Genomic DNA, 18,942 nt, shown 5'->3' on the forward strand with positions numbered 1-18,942 from the left:
TTGCATTTTTCCCTACCTGATGGATGAGAAACAATTTCTCAGTAGAGTTTTGATTTGTATTTATTTTCTCAGTAAGAGGGAGGTTGAGCATCGTCTCAAATGTTAAAGAGACACTGCACTTAGGAATCCTCCCCTCCTTCTCCCAGCCTGGCAGCCACCACCCTGGGATATGAAGATTAACTAGAGAGAGTGAAGGATTCAATGAATGGACAGGTTGTTTGCCAATCACCTGAGCAGAGAAGAGAGGAACTAGCCATAGTGATAAAACGATACAGCAGAGAAAGAAAACAAAATGGTGGCCAACAAAGGAAAGATTTGAGTTTCCTTCTCTGGAAAGTTTAGATAGGGCTTTGTTGATGTATAAGACTGAATAGAGAGTAGCCTTGTCAGGCAACAGTGACTCTGTGATCTATGGCTTCCTGCAAAGTGAGTGACAACATCACAGTCCAGCAACCAAAGAGGCTGGGCCTGTGCTGAATGGGAGCCACGAGAAAGTCCCCACTCTCTTCTGAGGCTCTGTGCCTGCCTGGGAACCCAGGCACACGCAGCAGGCATGCCCCTCCCCACCTCCAAGGTCTCACAAGTCCATTGGAAGAGTAGAGCAAAGTATTAGTAGTTTCAGTGCCATGGATGGATGGGTTTTGAAAACAGGTTACTCAGGAGATAACAATACCTATAGGCAATTTATGCTTTCAGTGTTTGATAGAGGTGCTATGTAATTTCTCAGGTTCTCCAAGCCTCAACTTACTGAAAATGGGATAATAATCCCCGCCTATAAAATCAGGATAATAATGGTTATATACCTTTTAATGTTGCAGTTGTCACAAGGATAATCCACGTTAAGCCCAACACATAGTAAACTCACTAGCAGTGGGTTCATACCTATCAGCTGTTGGTGTCGTGCTGCAGGGGGATTTGGAGACAGAGGTCTTGAGGTTAAAGCTCTGCTCTAACTTTATTAGCTCTTCATCTAGTCTGTCAGCCTACTTAGCCTCAGTTTTCTCCTCTGTAAAATGGGGACAACTTCATAAATGCGGTGCACATTTTAATGAGATAACACGTGGGATGGATTGGGTGGGATGGACTGGAAGACTGGGACTGACGTATGTACACTACCATGTATGAAGCAGATGGCTGGTGAGGGCCTACTGTATAGCACAGGGGGGAAAAAAAGAAGGTACAGTCTGTTTGCAGGACAAATATTAAGTTAACCTTAAAAATGCATTCCAACATACAATAGTTGCAGACAAATACTGTTTGATCCCACTTATACGAAGTACCAAGAATAGTCAAAGTCATAGAGACAGAAAATACCTTGGTAGATGCCAGGGGCGGGAGGGTGGGGGGCGTGGGGAGGAGGAATGGGGGGTTAGTGTTTCATGGGGACAGAGTTTCAGTTTAGGAAGGTGAAAAATTCGGGAGATGGATGATGGTGAGAGTTGCACAACAGTGAGAATATACTTAGTGCCACCGAACTGAACAGTTAAATATGGTTAAAATAATATGGTTTATATTGTGTGACTTCTACCACAATAAAAAAAAATTTTTTTAATGAGATAACACGTGTAAAGCAGGTAGCATCGTAAGTCATCGGTATGAGTTGTCTACTATTAACATCATTATTATTCTTTTGTCTTCTTTGTTAGTTAAACTTTCTAATAGAATTTACTATTAAGAATGCTTGACAGTTATTTTAGATATTTTCAGGAATGCTGCAGAATTGAGAGAGGAAAGGTGTGGTACATTTGCCTGTGTTTTATGATTACTTGGGGAAATTTGCCAAAATTTTGCAGGGATAGGAGTGTTGGGAGCTCCTCATCCCCTTTCCTTTCCAGTCCTGTTCAGCGCATTTTGGGCATCTGGTAGCACCGCAGTAAGGGGATCCCAAGGAAGCAGGGTTTCTTTTAAAACTGGGATGCTGCTTAGGGTACGATCTCTGGTTTTATGCTATCTTCCTAGGTCTGAATCCAAGTTCTACCACTTGCTAACCCTAGTTAGCAAGGGCTAGTTACTGATTCTCCATAAGGCTCCACTTTCTTAGCTGTAAAATGGAGTAAATAATAGCACCCTCCTCACAGGGTTTGTGTTTTGTGAAGATCAAACATGGTAGACATGTGAAGCTCGGCGTGTGACGGGAGCGGGCTCTCAGTCCATGGCCGTGGTGGTGACAGCGGCAGTGGCTTTGGTGCTCGTGGTGAGGGGAGGGAGGTGCCTTCTCAGGGTGGGCGAGGTTAGACTAACAAACAACCCCAGAATCTCAGTGGCTTAAACACAGGAGTTTCGCTCTCACGCAGACCACTCAGGCTACATGTGTAACCTGGGTCACGGGGCTCTTCTCCTCAGGGTCACTTAGAGGCCCAGGCTGATGGTACTTCCTTCTAGACTTTCACAGTCACAAGCTGCAGGTCACACGCTGGCTCTTCACGTTCCCATGTGGATGGGACACGCATCACTTCCCCCCTCGATGGATTGGTCAAGGCAGTCACGTGGCCTTGCCTACATGGACACAAAAGGGTGGACGATGAGATCCAGCCACGTGGCCTGCAGGCAGAGCACTGGAGCAGCTCTAATGACCACCACAGGGCCAAGGGTCTGGCTACAGGAAGAGGCAGGAGTGATGGGAAAGATGGGAGAGAATGGAATGGGAAACTAAGGGATGGGAGCATGGGCAGAGAGAGGCCAAAGGACTGAGATAACAGGGTTTGCAAGCTCAGAGCCAGCGTGAGGGGTGCCTGAACCCTGGGGGTCTTGTGGCTTTACCTGCCGTGACTACGCTCATCCTTCCATCCACTCATTTATTCATTCAAGCGGTGGTCACTGAGGGACACCCGTGTGCCAAGACATAAGACAAATTATACGGCCCCTGCGCTCAGGGAGCTCACAGCGGAGCGGGCTGTGTGCTCCTGGGCCAGAGCACCGGGTGCCAGCTGTGCCAGGGTGGGCCGGGCTTATGCCTCTGCCAGAGGCCTGATGATTGAGTCAGGAGCAAAGAGAGAACCAGTGTGACCCAAATATTAGTTGTACTTCCGCACCACTAGAATGGCAAAGGACTTTGTTTAAAGGATTCTTTTCATTCCTCCCCTCTGGCCCTTCATAAAACGCCAAGTGATATAACTGGGCATATCCGTAAAGGACCCAAAAGACAGAGCTCACAGTTTATACAGTTTATGTAATTCTCCATAAAAACAAAAACAGTACTTGCTGGCAGACACGTTTTATAGAGAGATTTTTTTGTTTATTTATCTGTCCCCCCAAGAAACCTGCTTCTCTCCCTTCTGTCCCCCCAGCTCCCTGCGGCGGTCATCTGACTTCACCCAGCGGCACCATCCTGTCTCCGGGCTGGCCTGGCTTCTACAAGGATGCCCTGAGCTGTGCCTGGGTGATTGAAGCCCAGCCAGGCTACCCCATCAAAATCACCTTTGACAGGTGCTTGTAACCACAACCTGGGGGTGGGGGTGAGGAGTGATATCTCTGCGGTGGTGTGGGAGGGAAGCTGGGGTGGGTGACGGACCAGCACCGATGCTGGAACGTCAACGAGGTCAGAGAACACTCGAGTGGCTGCCCTGGGTGGGGTGGGGACAGGCTGCACTGGCTTTGCCCTTGGCCTTGGTTCCATCTCAGTAGCGGGGTCTGTGATGTTTAGGGGACTGTTAGTATCTGAGGAGCATTTCCAGTGTGGGAAGGCGGTCTTCTCACCTCTGACCCGAATCGTGCTCATATGCCCCACTTCTAACTCCCACCCTGGCTGTGCCCCTCGGGTGGGGGAAGTAGCCACCCAAGTATGAACACAAACTTCTTCTAGACGAAGCGTTCATGGTGTAGAATAGCTGTTGCAAACTTTTCTGTGAAGGGCCAGGTAGTAAATACTTTAGGTTTCATGGGACACTTGCTGATATCTGTTGCATAGTCTTTGCTTTTAAAAAAAAAAAAAAATACTGCTTTATAAACGTAAAAAACATTCTTAGCCCTTAGGCCAGCCAAGAACAGACTCTAGACCAGAACTGGCCCTGCGGCTGTAGTTTACTGACCCCTGGCCTAGAACATTCTGACCCCCATGAGGCTAGTCACTGTGCCTCTAGGTCTGAAGATGGGTCACAGCCCAGGCCACAGAGAGGACTGGGAAAGCCACCTCCAACCACAGGAGGAGGAGGGTTCAACACAGGAGGGAAGGTCCTCCCACATCTCCAGTAAATGTGTGCAGATTATACTAAAATCTCCCAGCCTGCCAAAATCCCCTTGTTCTGAAGCCCAGGTCAGGCAGGGCCTTTTGTCATTTGCAAATTAATGAAGTTTCTCAAGACGTCTTCACTTCCATCTGCGGCAGATTTAAAACTGAGGTCAACTATGACACTCTGGAAGTGCGAGATGGACGGACGCACTCGGCGCCCTTGATCGGAGTTTACCACGGGACCCAGGTGCCCCAGTTCCTCATCAGCACCAGCAACTGCCTCCACCTCCTCTTCTCCACCGACAAGAGTCACTCGGACATCGGCTTCCAGCTCCGCTATGAGAGTGAGTGTCGGGGCGCCAGTGACAGGGTCGGCTGTGTGCGGAAAGGACCAAGGGCTGAGCTCCACCAGGAGGTCCCGCTCGGCCGCGTCGCCGTGGCGTTCTCACTTAGGCTGTGCTCCTCGGGAGGTGCTGCCTGTTCTCAGCATCTCTCTCAGAGCTCAACTTTAGAAAGAATGGAAGGTCCCCCTCTGTGTGCAGATGACTGGGCGCCACCATGCTGGGCACTCTGGGGACAGATGGTGATGTTGGAGTGAGATGCCATCTCCCGCTCCCTCGCCCTCTCTCATCACCTGCATTCATCGCTCATGCCTCAATTGGAAGAGCTTGTTGATTCGATTCTTTGCAGGCCACTCTAGTAACTTAGGGCCGAGAGCACCATGAGAAGAGGGTCGTTTTCTCACCTGTGTTCATATCCATAACCCTGAGCATGGCGTCTAAGCCACAGGGGACACCTCACTGGTGGTTACTGAATGATGAACGAACAAATGATGAAGACAGGTTGTTCTCCCTGACAGATGGGTCTTCAGATACCCTCAGCAGATACTGACAGCCACATTTGAGGAGGGGGCAGATGACAACTCCAGCCTTCTCTCAATCAGGGCTCTCTCCCCCATCCCTTTGTGAGTCAGCTGGGGTCCCTCTATGCTCACAGTGAGCTGTTCCAGCTGTGGGCTCTCTATTCCAGCTATAACACTGCAGTCAGACCACTGTCTGGATCCAGGGATCCCCGTCAATGGGCAGCGTCATGGGAATGACTTCTACGTGGGCGCCCTGGTGACCTTCAGCTGTGACTCGGGCTACACACTAAGCGACGGGGAGCCCCTGGAGTGTGAGCCCAACTTCCAGTGGAGCCGGGCCCTGCCCAGCTGTGAAGGTGAGACATACCAGCAGGGGGCGCTAAAGTAGAGGACTCCTTTCCTGCCCTGAAAATACAGGCACTGACCCCCTGCCCCTGTCAGTGAGGGTTGGAGGTTTGGACAAGATGGGGGCTGGGATCCCAGGGGGACTGTGGGGGAAGCTCCCTGGGCTGCTCCAGTCTTTCAGTGCCCGCTTCCCTCCTCTCCAGCTCTCTGTGGTGGCTTCATTCAAGGCTCCAGTGGGACCATCTTGTCACCGGGGTTCCCTGATTTCTACCCCAACAACTTGAACTGCACCTGGATTATCGAAACATCACATGGCAAGGGTAAGTGTTTAGGCCCATGGCAGGTATTGGGATGCAACATGGTCAGGGCCCCAAAGTCCCCAGGTCAAGATGACCTCAATGGGGATCTCCCTCTCTAGTGACCTCTGGGCTTAGTCTGAATTTTTCTCACCAACCAGAACCTTCCTATCTCTTTGAATCACAGAACTCACTCAACAAATATTTTTCAAACCTAAAATCTCCATTCTAGAAGAGATCTTAGAGATTACCAGCTCTCAAACCTACTTAATTCGGTCGGGAATCTTCTCCAAATCACTCCGCACAAGACAGCAGCACACCTTCTGTCTAAACCCCCCCTCCGTGGTGGAGAGGTGACCAACCCACTCAACAAAGGGGTACCTATTCTCATTTTCTGCTAGGTCTGACCCCTCCTAATAACCTGAGACTGAGTTCCTTGTACTGAGTCCTGGAGGAACATAGGCTGCCTCTGCTCCCTGTTCCTCACATCCAGCCTTCAGATATTGTACGTGGCAATCCTCTTCTCACAGAATTCACACTGTTCCTCAGACGAGTGTTTTCATATTCCTCACCAGGCTGGATTCTTGCCCTACCTTCCCTGGCATAAATGACCTTTGGGAGTCCCAAGTTCAAAGTAAGGGTGCTGACTACAAATAAACATTAACTAATATACTCTTTCACTCCACAAATATTGATTGAACTCCACCTATGCGGCAGACCCTGAGACTGGGAATACACAGTAACCAGGCAGAGATGGCTTCTACCCTCAGAAGCTTGCTCCGAAGTTCATCTAGAGTCAAGGTTCTTAACGCAGTTTGGCAAATACTCTAATGTTAGACCCCTACACTAGAGGTTTAGATTTTCTATGTTGGTGGTGGAAACCAGGCAACTATGTTTTTAGAACACTTCACTAGTAACTGTGATGCGTGCCTTTAAATAAGAACCTCTGATCTAGAAGAATTAACGTGTAGAAAAGCCAAGAAAAACTTTAAAGGGAAGAGTAACCCTTCCAGATATTAAAATGTTATTATGGGATAAAATAATTTTAATGATGTGGTATGAGTATAGGAGTGGACACACAAATCAATGGGGGAAAATAAAGATCCAGAAATAGATTCCCCTATGTGTGTGTGTGTGTGTGTGTGTGTGTGTGTGTGTGTGTTTGTGAGAGAGAGAGAGTGTGTGTGTATATGTGTGTGTGAGAGACAGTCTTTAGTATATGATTAAAGTGTCATTTCCAATCCATTAAAGAGAGGATGGATTATTTAATAAATGGTTTTAAAACAGTGGGCTTAACCATTTGGGAAAAAGAAAAAACCAAATCATACCTCACGCATTTATCCACAAATTCTAGTACTAGAAGGATATGAAAGTCTAACCTCAGGTGGGACTTACTTAAAGAGTAACACCAAAAGTAGAATCCATGAAGGCAAAGACTGTTAGATTTGATTAAATAATACTTTGAATGGATGTATGGGTTTTTTAAATAAATATATAAATATTCAAAATATTCATGTAAAATATTCAAATAGTTAATGGACAAAAATATTTGCAACCTATGTAATCATCTAAGGACCATGAACCTGATGCATAAAGAGCTCTTAAAATTTTTTTAGGAAAATATGCCTGGTCTACAGGGCTATAAAATAAGAAAAACTATAAACACTTTGTAATAGAGGAAATACAAATGAAAAGACCTCGACCGCTCCTAACAATTTTAAAAATGCATATTCACCCAGTAAATGAAATGCCATTTCCCTTTTCAAGTCAGCGGAGCACATCACAACAGTGTAACAGTGTGGGGGACAGTGTAGAGACACGAATACTATTCTTCCGTGCTGCCGTTGTGCGAAACTGCTCAAACTTTCCAGAGGATGATTCAGCCATAAATCAAAAGTCTTAAGAATATACGTGCCTCCGGTACTTCCCTGGTGGCACAGTGGTTAAGAATCCACCTGCCAATGCTTGATCCCTGGTCCAGGAATGTCCCACATGCTGTGGGGCAACTAAGCCCATGCACCACAACTACTGAGCTTGTGTTCTAGAACCCGTGAGCCACAACTACTGAAGCCCGTGCTCCTAGAGCCCGTGCTCCACAACAAGAGAAGCCACCGCAATGAGAAGTCCGCGCACAGCAACGAAGAGTAGCCCCCGCTCGCCGCAACTAGAGAAAGCCCGCACACAGCAACGAAGACCCAACACAGCCAAAAATAAATAAATAAATTAATTAATTAAAAAACAAAAAAAAGAATATATGTGCCTCTGGACCCAGCAGTTCTACTTCTTGGAATTTATCTGAAGAAAATAAATAAACTGTACATCAAGATTTAGCTACAAGGTCGTCCCCTAAAACACTTTATTAATTGAAAAACTAGTAACTATTCCAATGTCCATCGATCAGGAAATGTTAACTAAACGTATGGTATAGCCAAATAACGAAATATTCAATATTACCATGCAGCTACTGAAAGGAGTAATGTGAAAGAATATTTAAAGCCCTACACAGATGGTTGCAATACACTGTGGACTAAAAAAGAAGTTTGCCAAATAATATATTCAGTTTATAAAAATTAAGCAAGGAGAGCTTCCCTGGTGGCGCAGTGGTTAAGAATCCGCCTGCCAATGCAGGGGACACAGGTTCAAACCCTGGTCCAGGAAGATCCCACATGCCGCGGAGCAACTAAGCCCGTGCGCTACAACTACTGAGCCTGTGCTCTAGAGCCCACAAGCCACAACTACTGAGCCCGTATGCCACAACTATTGAAGCCCACGTGCCTAGAGCCCATGCTCAGCAACAGGAGAAGCCACCGCAATGAGAAGCTCGCACACCGCAATGAAGAGTAGCACCCACTCGCCACAACTAGAGAAAGCCCGCGTGCAGCCACGAAGACCCAACACAGCCAAAAATAAATTAATTAATTAATTTAATTAATTTATCAAAAAATAAAAAATTAAGCAAGAATATGTGCATTGAAAACAGTCTGAAGAGCTATGCCCCCAAAGGTTAATACTAGTTGTCTCTTATTTTCATCTTTTGACTTTCCTAATTTTGAGCACTAAATATGTATTCCATGTAAAGTATACTATTTGTATAAAAAAAGAAAATTTGAAAGAAAAGTCACCTATAATCCTGCCTCATGTATTTAAGCACTGTCACTGTTGCCTTTAATAGGCCTGGTATTTAGCTGGGATTAGGACAGCCTTGGGCAAGACAGGACTCTCCGGCAGTCAGGGCAATGCGGGGCTGGCCCCCTTTTCCCACAGTATTGCTCCCGAGGAGAGGAGGGATGGAGGCAGCGTCCTTGTTCATCCTGCAGAGCTGTTTCCACCAAGCCTGGTCCAGAGTTGGCCATTGCCAGGGCCAGAAGCTACTCTGTGGCATCAAGAGGGAAAGAAAGGCAGCCCCCTGTGACCCCTAGAGTAACGACCCCCCATAGTCATGATTCTCTCTGCATCTGACGTCTGTAATTATAGGGGTGTATGTTCCTCTTTGCCTTTCTACCTGTGTCTTTCCTTAGAAGTCAATGCAGTTCAACAAATTTTTAACAAATGCTTATCTGATACTTGGGCTTGCTGTAGGTGCTAGGCAAACACAGGGGAACAGACCCTCTGGCGCTGCCTGCCTTGTAGTCTAGTGGTAGAGATCCAGCCTAAAGAGACCTCTCAATGTACCATGGTCAATTCTGGGATAGAGCAGACACAGGTGGGGAGTTGAGACTTAGGCCAGTCTTCAAGGATGAACAGGAATTAGCCAGGATGAGAGGTGTTCCAGGCAGAGAATCAAGAGATCACTGATGTATAACCAGGTCACTTCTTCCTTAGAACCATTGAAAGGCTTCACCAGACCCTAAGCATTGAGCCCCAAATTGTAAACTAGCTAGCATGGCCTTATAGCCCTGGCTTATTACCTTTCTCAGCCTCCTTCTGAGCCCTCTAAGCACTAAGTTCTAGTTGCACTGAACTTCTTTCAGTTCCTAGAACTTCTTAGGCTTTCGTTGTCCTTTAGAGCTTTGCACAATGGGACAATTTTCTTCTCCTGGAACACTTCCTGTCCCCGCATCGTCTCCACCATTCCCCTTGCCTGGCCAGCTGCTCATCCTTCTGAATTCAATTCCTCTACCGAACCTTCCCGCCCCCCTGCCCCCAGCGCTGGGTCTGGGTGGGGCCCCCCTCCACAGGCTCCTGTGTGACCCTGTACCTTCCCAATCCCAGACTTCTCCCCACTGTATGGAACTTGGCATCCTCGTCATCTGTCCCCCGGACCAACTCCAAGCTCTTTCAGAGAAATGTCTGCCTTGCTTCCTGCAGTTTCGTCAGCTGCTGGCTTCATGCCTGGCACATAAGAAACTCCAGAAATATCTATACGAATTGAATTAAAGTGAACTCACACCCTTCTCCAGGCACCCCTCAGGCTCTGCTTGTAACAGTATCTCGGGTTAACAGACCTATGGAGGCTGCTGACTCCGATTGCTCCCTACCAGGTAGAAGTCCAGCTGGGAAAACTGAAAACTCTGTGAAATTCAGAATTGTTCAACTTACCACATGCCCAGCCCAAGGGAGCAGCCATTTCAGGAGTCCAGATAACATGCCTTTGCTAAGACCCCAGGCCTGACATCTTTTAACCCACAAGGCTGTCTGGGAGTTAGATGAACTGAGTACTAAGAACGCCTACTGTGTGCCGTGGGCTTTGCATGTGCTGCCCCAGGTGTTCCTCTCCCCAAAGATTAAATGTCACCTAAAGGCGCAGAGCAGCTTTGGCCCAGACACTTTCGCTGGTAGACGGGCTTTTGACCCAGGCCTGCCTCCCTCCAAATCCCCTCCTTTCCCATGGCCCTGCTCTCTCTGCTCCAGTGTGGTGTTAATGTGCTTTGCACGACTCTGCATGGTTCACTCCAGTGGAGTCTTCGCTTGTGTATGCATCTGTCACAGCAGATCTGGATTCAAACTCCAGCACAGGGCCTCTCTATTTCTGTGACAATGTCTTCATTTTCACACAATGGCCAAAAGAGCCCCAAGCAATCAGCATAGCTGGGAAACCCAGGAGTTTCACCTCGGTTGTTTACTCATCCTTAGAATCCCTGCCAAATGTTTACTCCTTTGGAGGGGCTGTATTTGCATGCTGGAAAAACAGAGTAAAGGCACAGTGCTTAACTCACCTTCGTTTCCGCCTGTTACTGTGTCTGACTCATCCTCCACCCAGCCCTGTGTTCCAGCGAGGAGGGAAAGACATCTATTCCACCAAGCCTGTTCCCAAGCTCTGCAGACTGAGAACAGTTTTCTCAGTTGCACACGTGTTTATGTGTCGGCAGTACAGGATATGTACGGGCATACATACCCGTGGGGTTCCAAGCATGCTTACACCCCTTGTGTCACAGACTGTGACCCCTGTGAAGCCTTCCCAACCCCGGAGGCGTAGTTGCCCACTCTCCCTCTGTGTCCCCACTCTGTATTCTCACTGCTCATGTGCCTGTCTCTCTAGACTGGGAGATCTTTCTCGGTGCTTAGCACAGGCCTGACACTTAGTAGGCACTCAGGGTCTATGTCTTTGAGTAAATAGATAAATGGATGCATGTCAGCTTCCCGGGCACAGGGCATTCACAAGCTGTTTCCCTGGTCCCACCACTACTGGGTTCTGTTCCCCCAACCCCCACCTGTAGAATCCCAAATACCCCAGATCACCAGTTTCTATCAACAGAGAGGCAAAAAAAATGAAAACATCTAAAATGCTTAAGCATTAAAACCTTGGATCTAACCATCGTTTATCAAAAACGTGTCAGTAAGTAGAGAAGTATTCCTCACACTTGTATGTGCCTACAGATCTCTTGGGGGATCTTGTTAGCGTGCAGATTCTGATTCAGGAGGTCTGTGGTGGAGGCCAAGATTCTGCATTTCCAACAAGCTTCCAGACAATGCCCCAGATGCTGAGGTCCGTGGACTTTGAACAGCACTTGGGTGCAGCATTCCTCGCCTACCCGAGTTCCTGCCCTGGTACATGCATGGCATGTATTCCCATGGGCACACTCACCCGTGGGTGGACGTGCATTACACATCTGCCCACACCAGCACAACTGCCATCTGGACAAGTTCAGGAGTTGCCCTGGGTGTTAAGATCCTACTGTTCCATAACTTACCCCTGAACCCTGCAGCCACCTGGCCCCTCCTACCACGGGCTCTCTTTCCATAGTGAGAGAAGATGCCTCATGGGGTGGTTTATTGCACAGCCTCCGCCACCAGATTGTCTCAGTTCAGATCTCAGCTCTCCCACCTACTAGCTGGAACTTGTAGAACTTGTAAATGTTTCCACATCTTCCCTTCTGACTGATAGGGGCCAACTAAAGAGCAACTCAGGACAGTGACACACATACTTAGTGCTGAATGTTATTGCCTTTATTGAGTGCTCTTAGCCCCTCCCCCTCAGTGGAGGTCCCCTCCCTTTTTCCCATCTCAGATGGGATGGCTGCCTGTCCCCTCCCCCACGAATCCCCCTCCTCCCTGTCTTCTGTTTGATGCCCCTCCTACCCCAGGCTTCCAATCTGCCTCTCCTCTGATGGCCACCCTTCCCTGCTCTGGTCCTCTTCATGCTTGTGGATTCAGGTAGCAGGTGTCCCAGATCCACTGCTGTAGTCTGACCTTGGTCCTGAACTCTAAGTCTGTACTTCCAGTTCCCACTAGCTCATGCTGCTTGAACGCCAAACATGCAGGGTGTTCAAAGCCAAGGCCATTACCCTTCTACCACCTACTCCTCTTCTTCCTATGCGTCCGACCCCGGGTCACAAAAGACATCACTGTCCTTCAGGTCAAGATCTTCCCCATCATCTGGGGAGACCTTCAAGATGGCAGAGGAGTAAGACTTGGAGATCACCTTCCGCCCCACAAATACATCAGAAATACATCTACATATGGAACAACTCCTACAGAACACCTACTGAACACCGGCAGAAGACCTCAGGCTTCCCAAAAGGCAAGAAACTGCCCACGTACCTGGCTGTGTGGCTGACAGGGTCTTGGTGCTCCGGCCAAGTGTCAGACCTGTGCCTCTGAGATGGGAGAGCTGAGTTTAGGACATTGGTCCACCAGAGACCTCCTGGCTCCACGTAATATCAAACAGCGAAAGCTCTCCCAGAGATCTCCATTTCAATGCTAAGACCCAGCTCCATTCAACAATCAGCAAGCTAGAGTGCTGGACACCCTATGCCAAACAACTAGCAAGACAGGAACACAATCCCACTCATTAGCAGGCTACCTAAAATCATAATAAGGTCACAGACACCACAAAACACACCACCGGCTGCGGTCCTGCCCACCAGAAAGACAAGATCCAGCCTCATCCACCAGAACAGAGGCACTAGCCCCCTCTAGGAGGAAACCTACACAACCCACTGAACCAACCTTAACCACTGGGGGCAGACACCAAAAACAACAGGAACTACGAACCTTCAGCCTGCAAAAAGGAGAGCCCAAACACAGTAAGATAAGCAAAATGAGAAGACAGAGGAACACACAGCAGATGAAGGAGCAAGGTAAAAACCCACCAGACCAAACAAATGAAGAGAAAATAGGCAGTCTACCTGAAAAACAATTCAGAGTAATAATAGTACAGGTGATCCATATTCTTAGAAATAGAATGGAGAAAATACAGGAAACGTTTAACAAGGACCTAGAAGAATTAAAGAGAAAACAAACAATGATGAACAGCACAATAAATGAACTTAAAAATGCTCTAAAATGAATCAATAGCAGAATAACTGAGGCAGAAGATCAGATAAGTAACCTGGAAGATAAAATAGTGGAAATAGCTACTGCAGAGCAGAATAAAGAAAAAACAATTAAAAGAATTGAGGACAGTCTTGGAGACCTCTGGAACAACATTAAATGCACCAACATTCTAATTATAGGGATCCCAGAAGAAGAAGAGAAAAAAGAGGGACTGAGAAAATATTTGAAGAGATTATAGTTGAAAACTTCCCTAATATGGGAAAGGAAATAGTCAATCAAGTCTAGGAAGCACAGAGACTCCCATACAGGATAAATCCAAGGAGAAATGTGCCAAGACACATATTAATCAAACTATCAAAAATTAAGTACAAAGAAAAAATATTAAAAGCAGTAAGGGAAAAGAAACAAATAACATACAAGGGAATCCCCATAAGGGTAACAGCTGATCTTTCAGCAGAAACTCTGCAAGCCAGAAGGCACTGGCAGGACATATTTAAAGTGACGAAAGGGAAAAACCTACAACCAAGATTACTCTACCCAGCAAGGATCTCATTCAGATTTGACAGAGAAATTAAAACCTTTACAGACAAGCAAAAGCAGAGACAGTTCAGCACCACCAAACCAGCTTTACAATAAATGCTAAAGGAACTTCTCTAGGCAAGAAACACAAGAGAAGGAAAAGACCTACAATAACAAACTCAAAACAATTAAGAAAATGATAATAGGAACATACATATCGATAATTATCTTAAAGGTAAATGGATTACATGCTCCCACCAAAATACATAGACTGGCTGAATGGATACAAAAACAAGGCCTGTATATATGCTGTCTACAAGAGACCCACTTTAGACCTTGGGACACATACAGACTGAAAATGAGGGGATGGAAAAAGATATTCCATGCAAAGGGAAATCAAAAGAAAGCTTGAGTAGCAATTCTCGTACCAGACAAAATTGACTTTAAAATAAAGACTCTTATAAGAGGCAAAGATGGACACTACATAATGATCAAGGGATTGATCCAAGAAGAAGATATAACAATTGTAAATATTTATACACCCAACATAGGAGCACCAAGATACATAAGGCAAACGCCAACAGCCATAAAAGGGGAAATTGACAGTAACACAATCATAGTAGGGGACTTTAACACCCCACTTTCACCAATGGACAGATCATCCAAAATGAAAATAAATAAGGAAACACAAGGTTTAAATGATACATTAAACAAGGTGGACTTAATTGATATTTATAGGACATTCCATCCAAAAACAACAGAATACACTTTCTTCTCAAATGCTCGTGGAACATTCTCCAGGATAGATCATACACAGAAATAAACTCAAAATGGATTAAAGACCTAAATGTAAGGCCAGACACTATCAAACTCTTAGAGGAAAACACAGGCAGAACACTCTATGACATAAATCACAGCAGGATCCTTTTTGATCCACCTCCTAGAGAAATGGAAATAAAAGCAAAAATAAACAAATGGAACCTAATGAAACTTCAAAGCTTTTGCACAGCAAAGGAAACCATAAACAAGACCAAAAGACAACCCTTAGAATGGGAGAAAATATTTGCAAATGAAGCAACTGACAAAGGATTAATCTCCAAAATTTACAAGCAGGTCATGCAGCTCAATAACAAAAAAACAAACAACCCAATCCAAAAATGGGCAGAAGACCTAAATAGACATTTCTCCAAAGAAGATATACAGACTGCCAACAAACACATGAAAGAATGCTCAACATCATTAACCATTAGAGAAATGCAAATCAAATCTACAATGAGATATCATCTCACACCGGTCAGAATGGCCATCATCAAAACATCTAGAAACAATAAATTCTGGACAGGGTGTGGAGAAAAGGGAACACTCTTGCACTGTTGATGGGAATGTAAATTGATACAGCCACTATGGAGAACAGTATGGAGGTTCCTGAAAAAACTAAAAATAGAACTACCATATGACCCAGCAATCCCACTACTGGGCATATGCCCTGAGAAAACCATAATTCAAAAAGAGTCATGTACCAAAATGTTCACTGAAGCTCTATTTACAATAGTCAGGACGTGGAAACAACCTAAGTGTCCATCAACAGATTAATGGGTAAAGAAGATGTGGCACATATATACAATGGAATATTACTCAGCCATAAAAGGAAACGAAATTGAGATATTTGTAGTGAGGTGGATGGACCTAGAGTCTATCAAACAGAGTGAAGTAAGTCAGAAAGAGAAAAACAAATACTGTATGCTAACACATATATATGGAATCTAAGAAAAAAAAAAAAAGGCCATGAAGTACATAGGGGTAAGACGGGAATAAAGACACAGACCTACTAGAGCATGGACTTGAGGATATGGGGTGGGGTAAGGGTAAGCTGTGACAAAGTGAGAGAGTGGCATGGACATATATACACCACCAAACGTAAAATAGATAGCTAGTGGGAAGCAGCCACGTAGCACAGGGAGATCAGCTACGTGGTTTGTGACCACATAGAGGGGTGGGATAAGGTGGGTGGGAGGTAGGGAGATGCAAGAGGGAAGAGATATGGGAACATATGTATATGTACAACTGATTTACTTTGTTATAAAGCAGAAACTAACACACCATTGTAAAGCAATTATACTCCAATAAAGATGTTAAAAAAATGTTTCTCTTTACACATTTCTCTACTTCTAAAGCTTTTTTGCAATAAACACGTGTTACCTTTAAAAAAAAAGCAATGAAAAATAAATGAAGGAAACAATAGCCAAGATCAATAAAACTAAAGCTGGTTCTTTGAGAAGATAAACCATTAGCCAGACTCATCAAGAATAAAAGGGAGAAGACTCAAATTAATAGAATTAGAAAAGAAAAAGGAGAAGTAACAACTGACACTAAAGAAATACAAAGGATCATGAGAGATTGCTACAAGCAACTATATGCCAATAAAATGAACAACCTGGAAGAAATGGAAAAATTCTTAGAAAAGCACAGCCTTCTGAGACTGAACCAGGAAGAAATAGAAAATATGAACAGACCAATCACAAGCACTGAAATTGAGACTGTGATTAAAAATCTTCAAGCAAACAAAAGCCCAGGACCAGTTGGCTTCACAGGCGAATTCTATCAAACATTTAGAGAAGATCTAACACCTATCCTTCTCAAACTCTTCGAAAATATAGCAGAAGAAGGAACACTCCCAAACTCATCCTACGAGGCCACCATTGCCCTGATACCAAAACCAGACAAAGATGTCACAAAGAAAGGAAACTACAGGCCAACATCACTGATGAACATAAATGCAAAACTCCTCAACAAAATACTAGCAAACAGAATCCAACACCACATTAAAAGGGTCATACACCGTGAACAAGTGGGGTTTATCCCAGGAATGCAAGGATTTTTCAATATACGCAAAGCAATCAATGTGATAAACCATATTAGCACACTGAAGAAGAAAAACCATATGATCATCTCAACAGATGCAGAAAAAGCTTTTGACAAAATTCAACACCCATTTATGATAAAAACCCTCCAGATAGTAGGCATAGAGGGAACTTACCTCAACATAATAAAGGCTATATATGACAAACCCACAGCCAACATCATTCTCAATGGTGAAAAACTGAAACCATTTCCACTAAGATCAGGAACAAGACAAGGTTGCCCACTCTCACCACTATTATTCAGCATAGTTTTGGAAGCTCTAGCCACAGCAATCAGAGAAGAAAAAGAAATAAAAGGAATCCAAATCGGAAAAGAAGAAGTAAAGCTGTCACTGTTTGCAGATGACATGATAATATACATAGAGAATCCTAAAGATGCTACCAGAAAACTACTAGAGCTAATCAATGAATTTGGCAAAGTAGCAGGATACAAAATTAATGCACAGAAATCTCTGTCATTCCTATACACTAATGATGAAAAATCTGAAAGAGAAATTAAGAAAACACTGTCATTTACCACTGCAACAAAAAGAATAAAATAACTAGGAGTAAACCTACCTAAGAAGACAAAAGACCTGTATGCAGAAAACTATAAGACACTGATGAAAGAAATTAAAGATGATACAAACAGATGGAGAGATATACTATGTTCTTGGATTGGAAGAATCAACATTGTGAAAATGACTATGCTACCCCAAACAATCTACAGATTCATTGCAATCCCTGTCAAACTACCACTGGCATTTTTCACAGAACTAGAACAAAAAATTTCACAATTTGTATGGAAACACCAAAGACCCCAAATAGCCAAAGCAATCTTGAGAAAGAAAAACGGAGCTGGAGGAATCAGGCTCCCTGACTTCAGACTATACTACAATGCTACAGTAATCAAGACAGTATGGTACTGGCACAAAAACAGAAATATAGATCAATCAATGGAAGAGGATAGAAAGCCCAGAGATAAACCCACACACATATGGTCACCTTATTTTTGATAAAGGAGGCAAGAATATACAATGGAGAAAAGACAGTCTCTTCAATAAGTGGTGCCAGAAAAACTGGACTACATGTAAAAGAATGAAATTAGAACACTCCCTAACACCATACACAGAAATAAACTCAAAATGGATTAAAGACCTAAATGTAAGGCCAGACACTATCAAACTCTTAGAGGAAAACACAGGCAGAACACTCTATGACATAAATCACAGCAGGATCCTTTCTGACCCACCTCCCAGAGAAATGGAAATAAAAACAAAAATAAACAAATGGGACCTAATGAAACTTAAAAGCTTTTGCACAGTAAAGGAAACCATAAACAAGACAAAAAGACAACCCTCAGAATGGGAGAAAATATTTGCAAATGAAGCAACTGACAAAGGATCAATCTCCAAAATTTACAAGCAACTCATGCAGCTCAATATCAAAAAAACAAACAACCCAATTTACAAATGGGCAGAAGACCTAAAGAGATATTTCTCCAAAGAAGATATAGAGCTTGCCAACAAACACATGTAAGAATGCTCAACATCACTAATCATTAGAGAAATGCAAATCAAAACTACAATGAGGTATCACCTCACACCAGTCAGAATGGCCATCATCAAAAAATCTACAAACAATAAATGCTGGAGACGGTGTGGAGAAAGGGGAACCCTCCTGCACTGTTGGTGGGAATGTAAGTTGATACACCCACTATGGAGAACAGTGTGGAGGTTCCTTAAAAAACTAAAAATAGAGCTACCATACGACCCAGCAATCCCACTACTGGGCATATCCCCTTAGAAAACCATAATTCAAAAAGAGTCATGTACCACAATGTTCATTGCAGCTCTGTTTACAATAGCCAGGACATGGAAGCAACCTAAGTGTCCATCGACAGATGAATGGATAAAGAAGACGTGGCACATATATACAATGGAATATTACTCAGCCATAAAACGAAACGAATTCATTTATTTGTAGTGAGGTGGATGGACCTAGACTCTGTCATACAGAGTGAAGTAAGTCAGAAAGGGAAAAATAAATACCATATGCTAACACATATATATGGAATCTTAAAAAAAAGGTTCTGAAGAACCTAGGGGAAGGACAGGAATAAAGATGCAGACATAG

General features: G+C 44.6%; 1 protein-coding gene across 2 annotated transcripts in view; it reads left to right on the forward strand.

The window, feature by feature from the left end:
* CSMD2 (CUB and Sushi multiple domains 2) overlaps window positions 1-18,942 on the forward strand; it is a 665,093-nt gene that overhangs the window by 426,725 nt on the left and 219,426 nt on the right. For both annotated transcript variants that reach the window (XM_029230811.1, XM_029230813.1), the window contains exons 16-19: window positions 3,288-3,426; window positions 4,325-4,512; window positions 5,198-5,386; window positions 5,579-5,695. In XM_029230811.1, the coding sequence (XP_029086644.1) occupies window positions 3,288-3,426; window positions 4,325-4,512; window positions 5,198-5,386; window positions 5,579-5,695 (633 nt within the window). The remainder of the gene's footprint in view (window positions 1-3,287; window positions 3,427-4,324; window positions 4,513-5,197; window positions 5,387-5,578; window positions 5,696-18,942) is intronic.

The sequence above is a fragment of the Monodon monoceros genome, unplaced genomic scaffold (assembly GCF_005190385.1).
Source record: "Monodon monoceros isolate NGI ecotype Baffin Bay Population unplaced genomic scaffold, NGI_Narwhal_1 Super_Scaffold_18, whole genome shotgun sequence".
Taxonomy (NCBI): Eukaryota; Metazoa; Chordata; class Mammalia; order Artiodactyla; family Monodontidae; genus Monodon; species Monodon monoceros.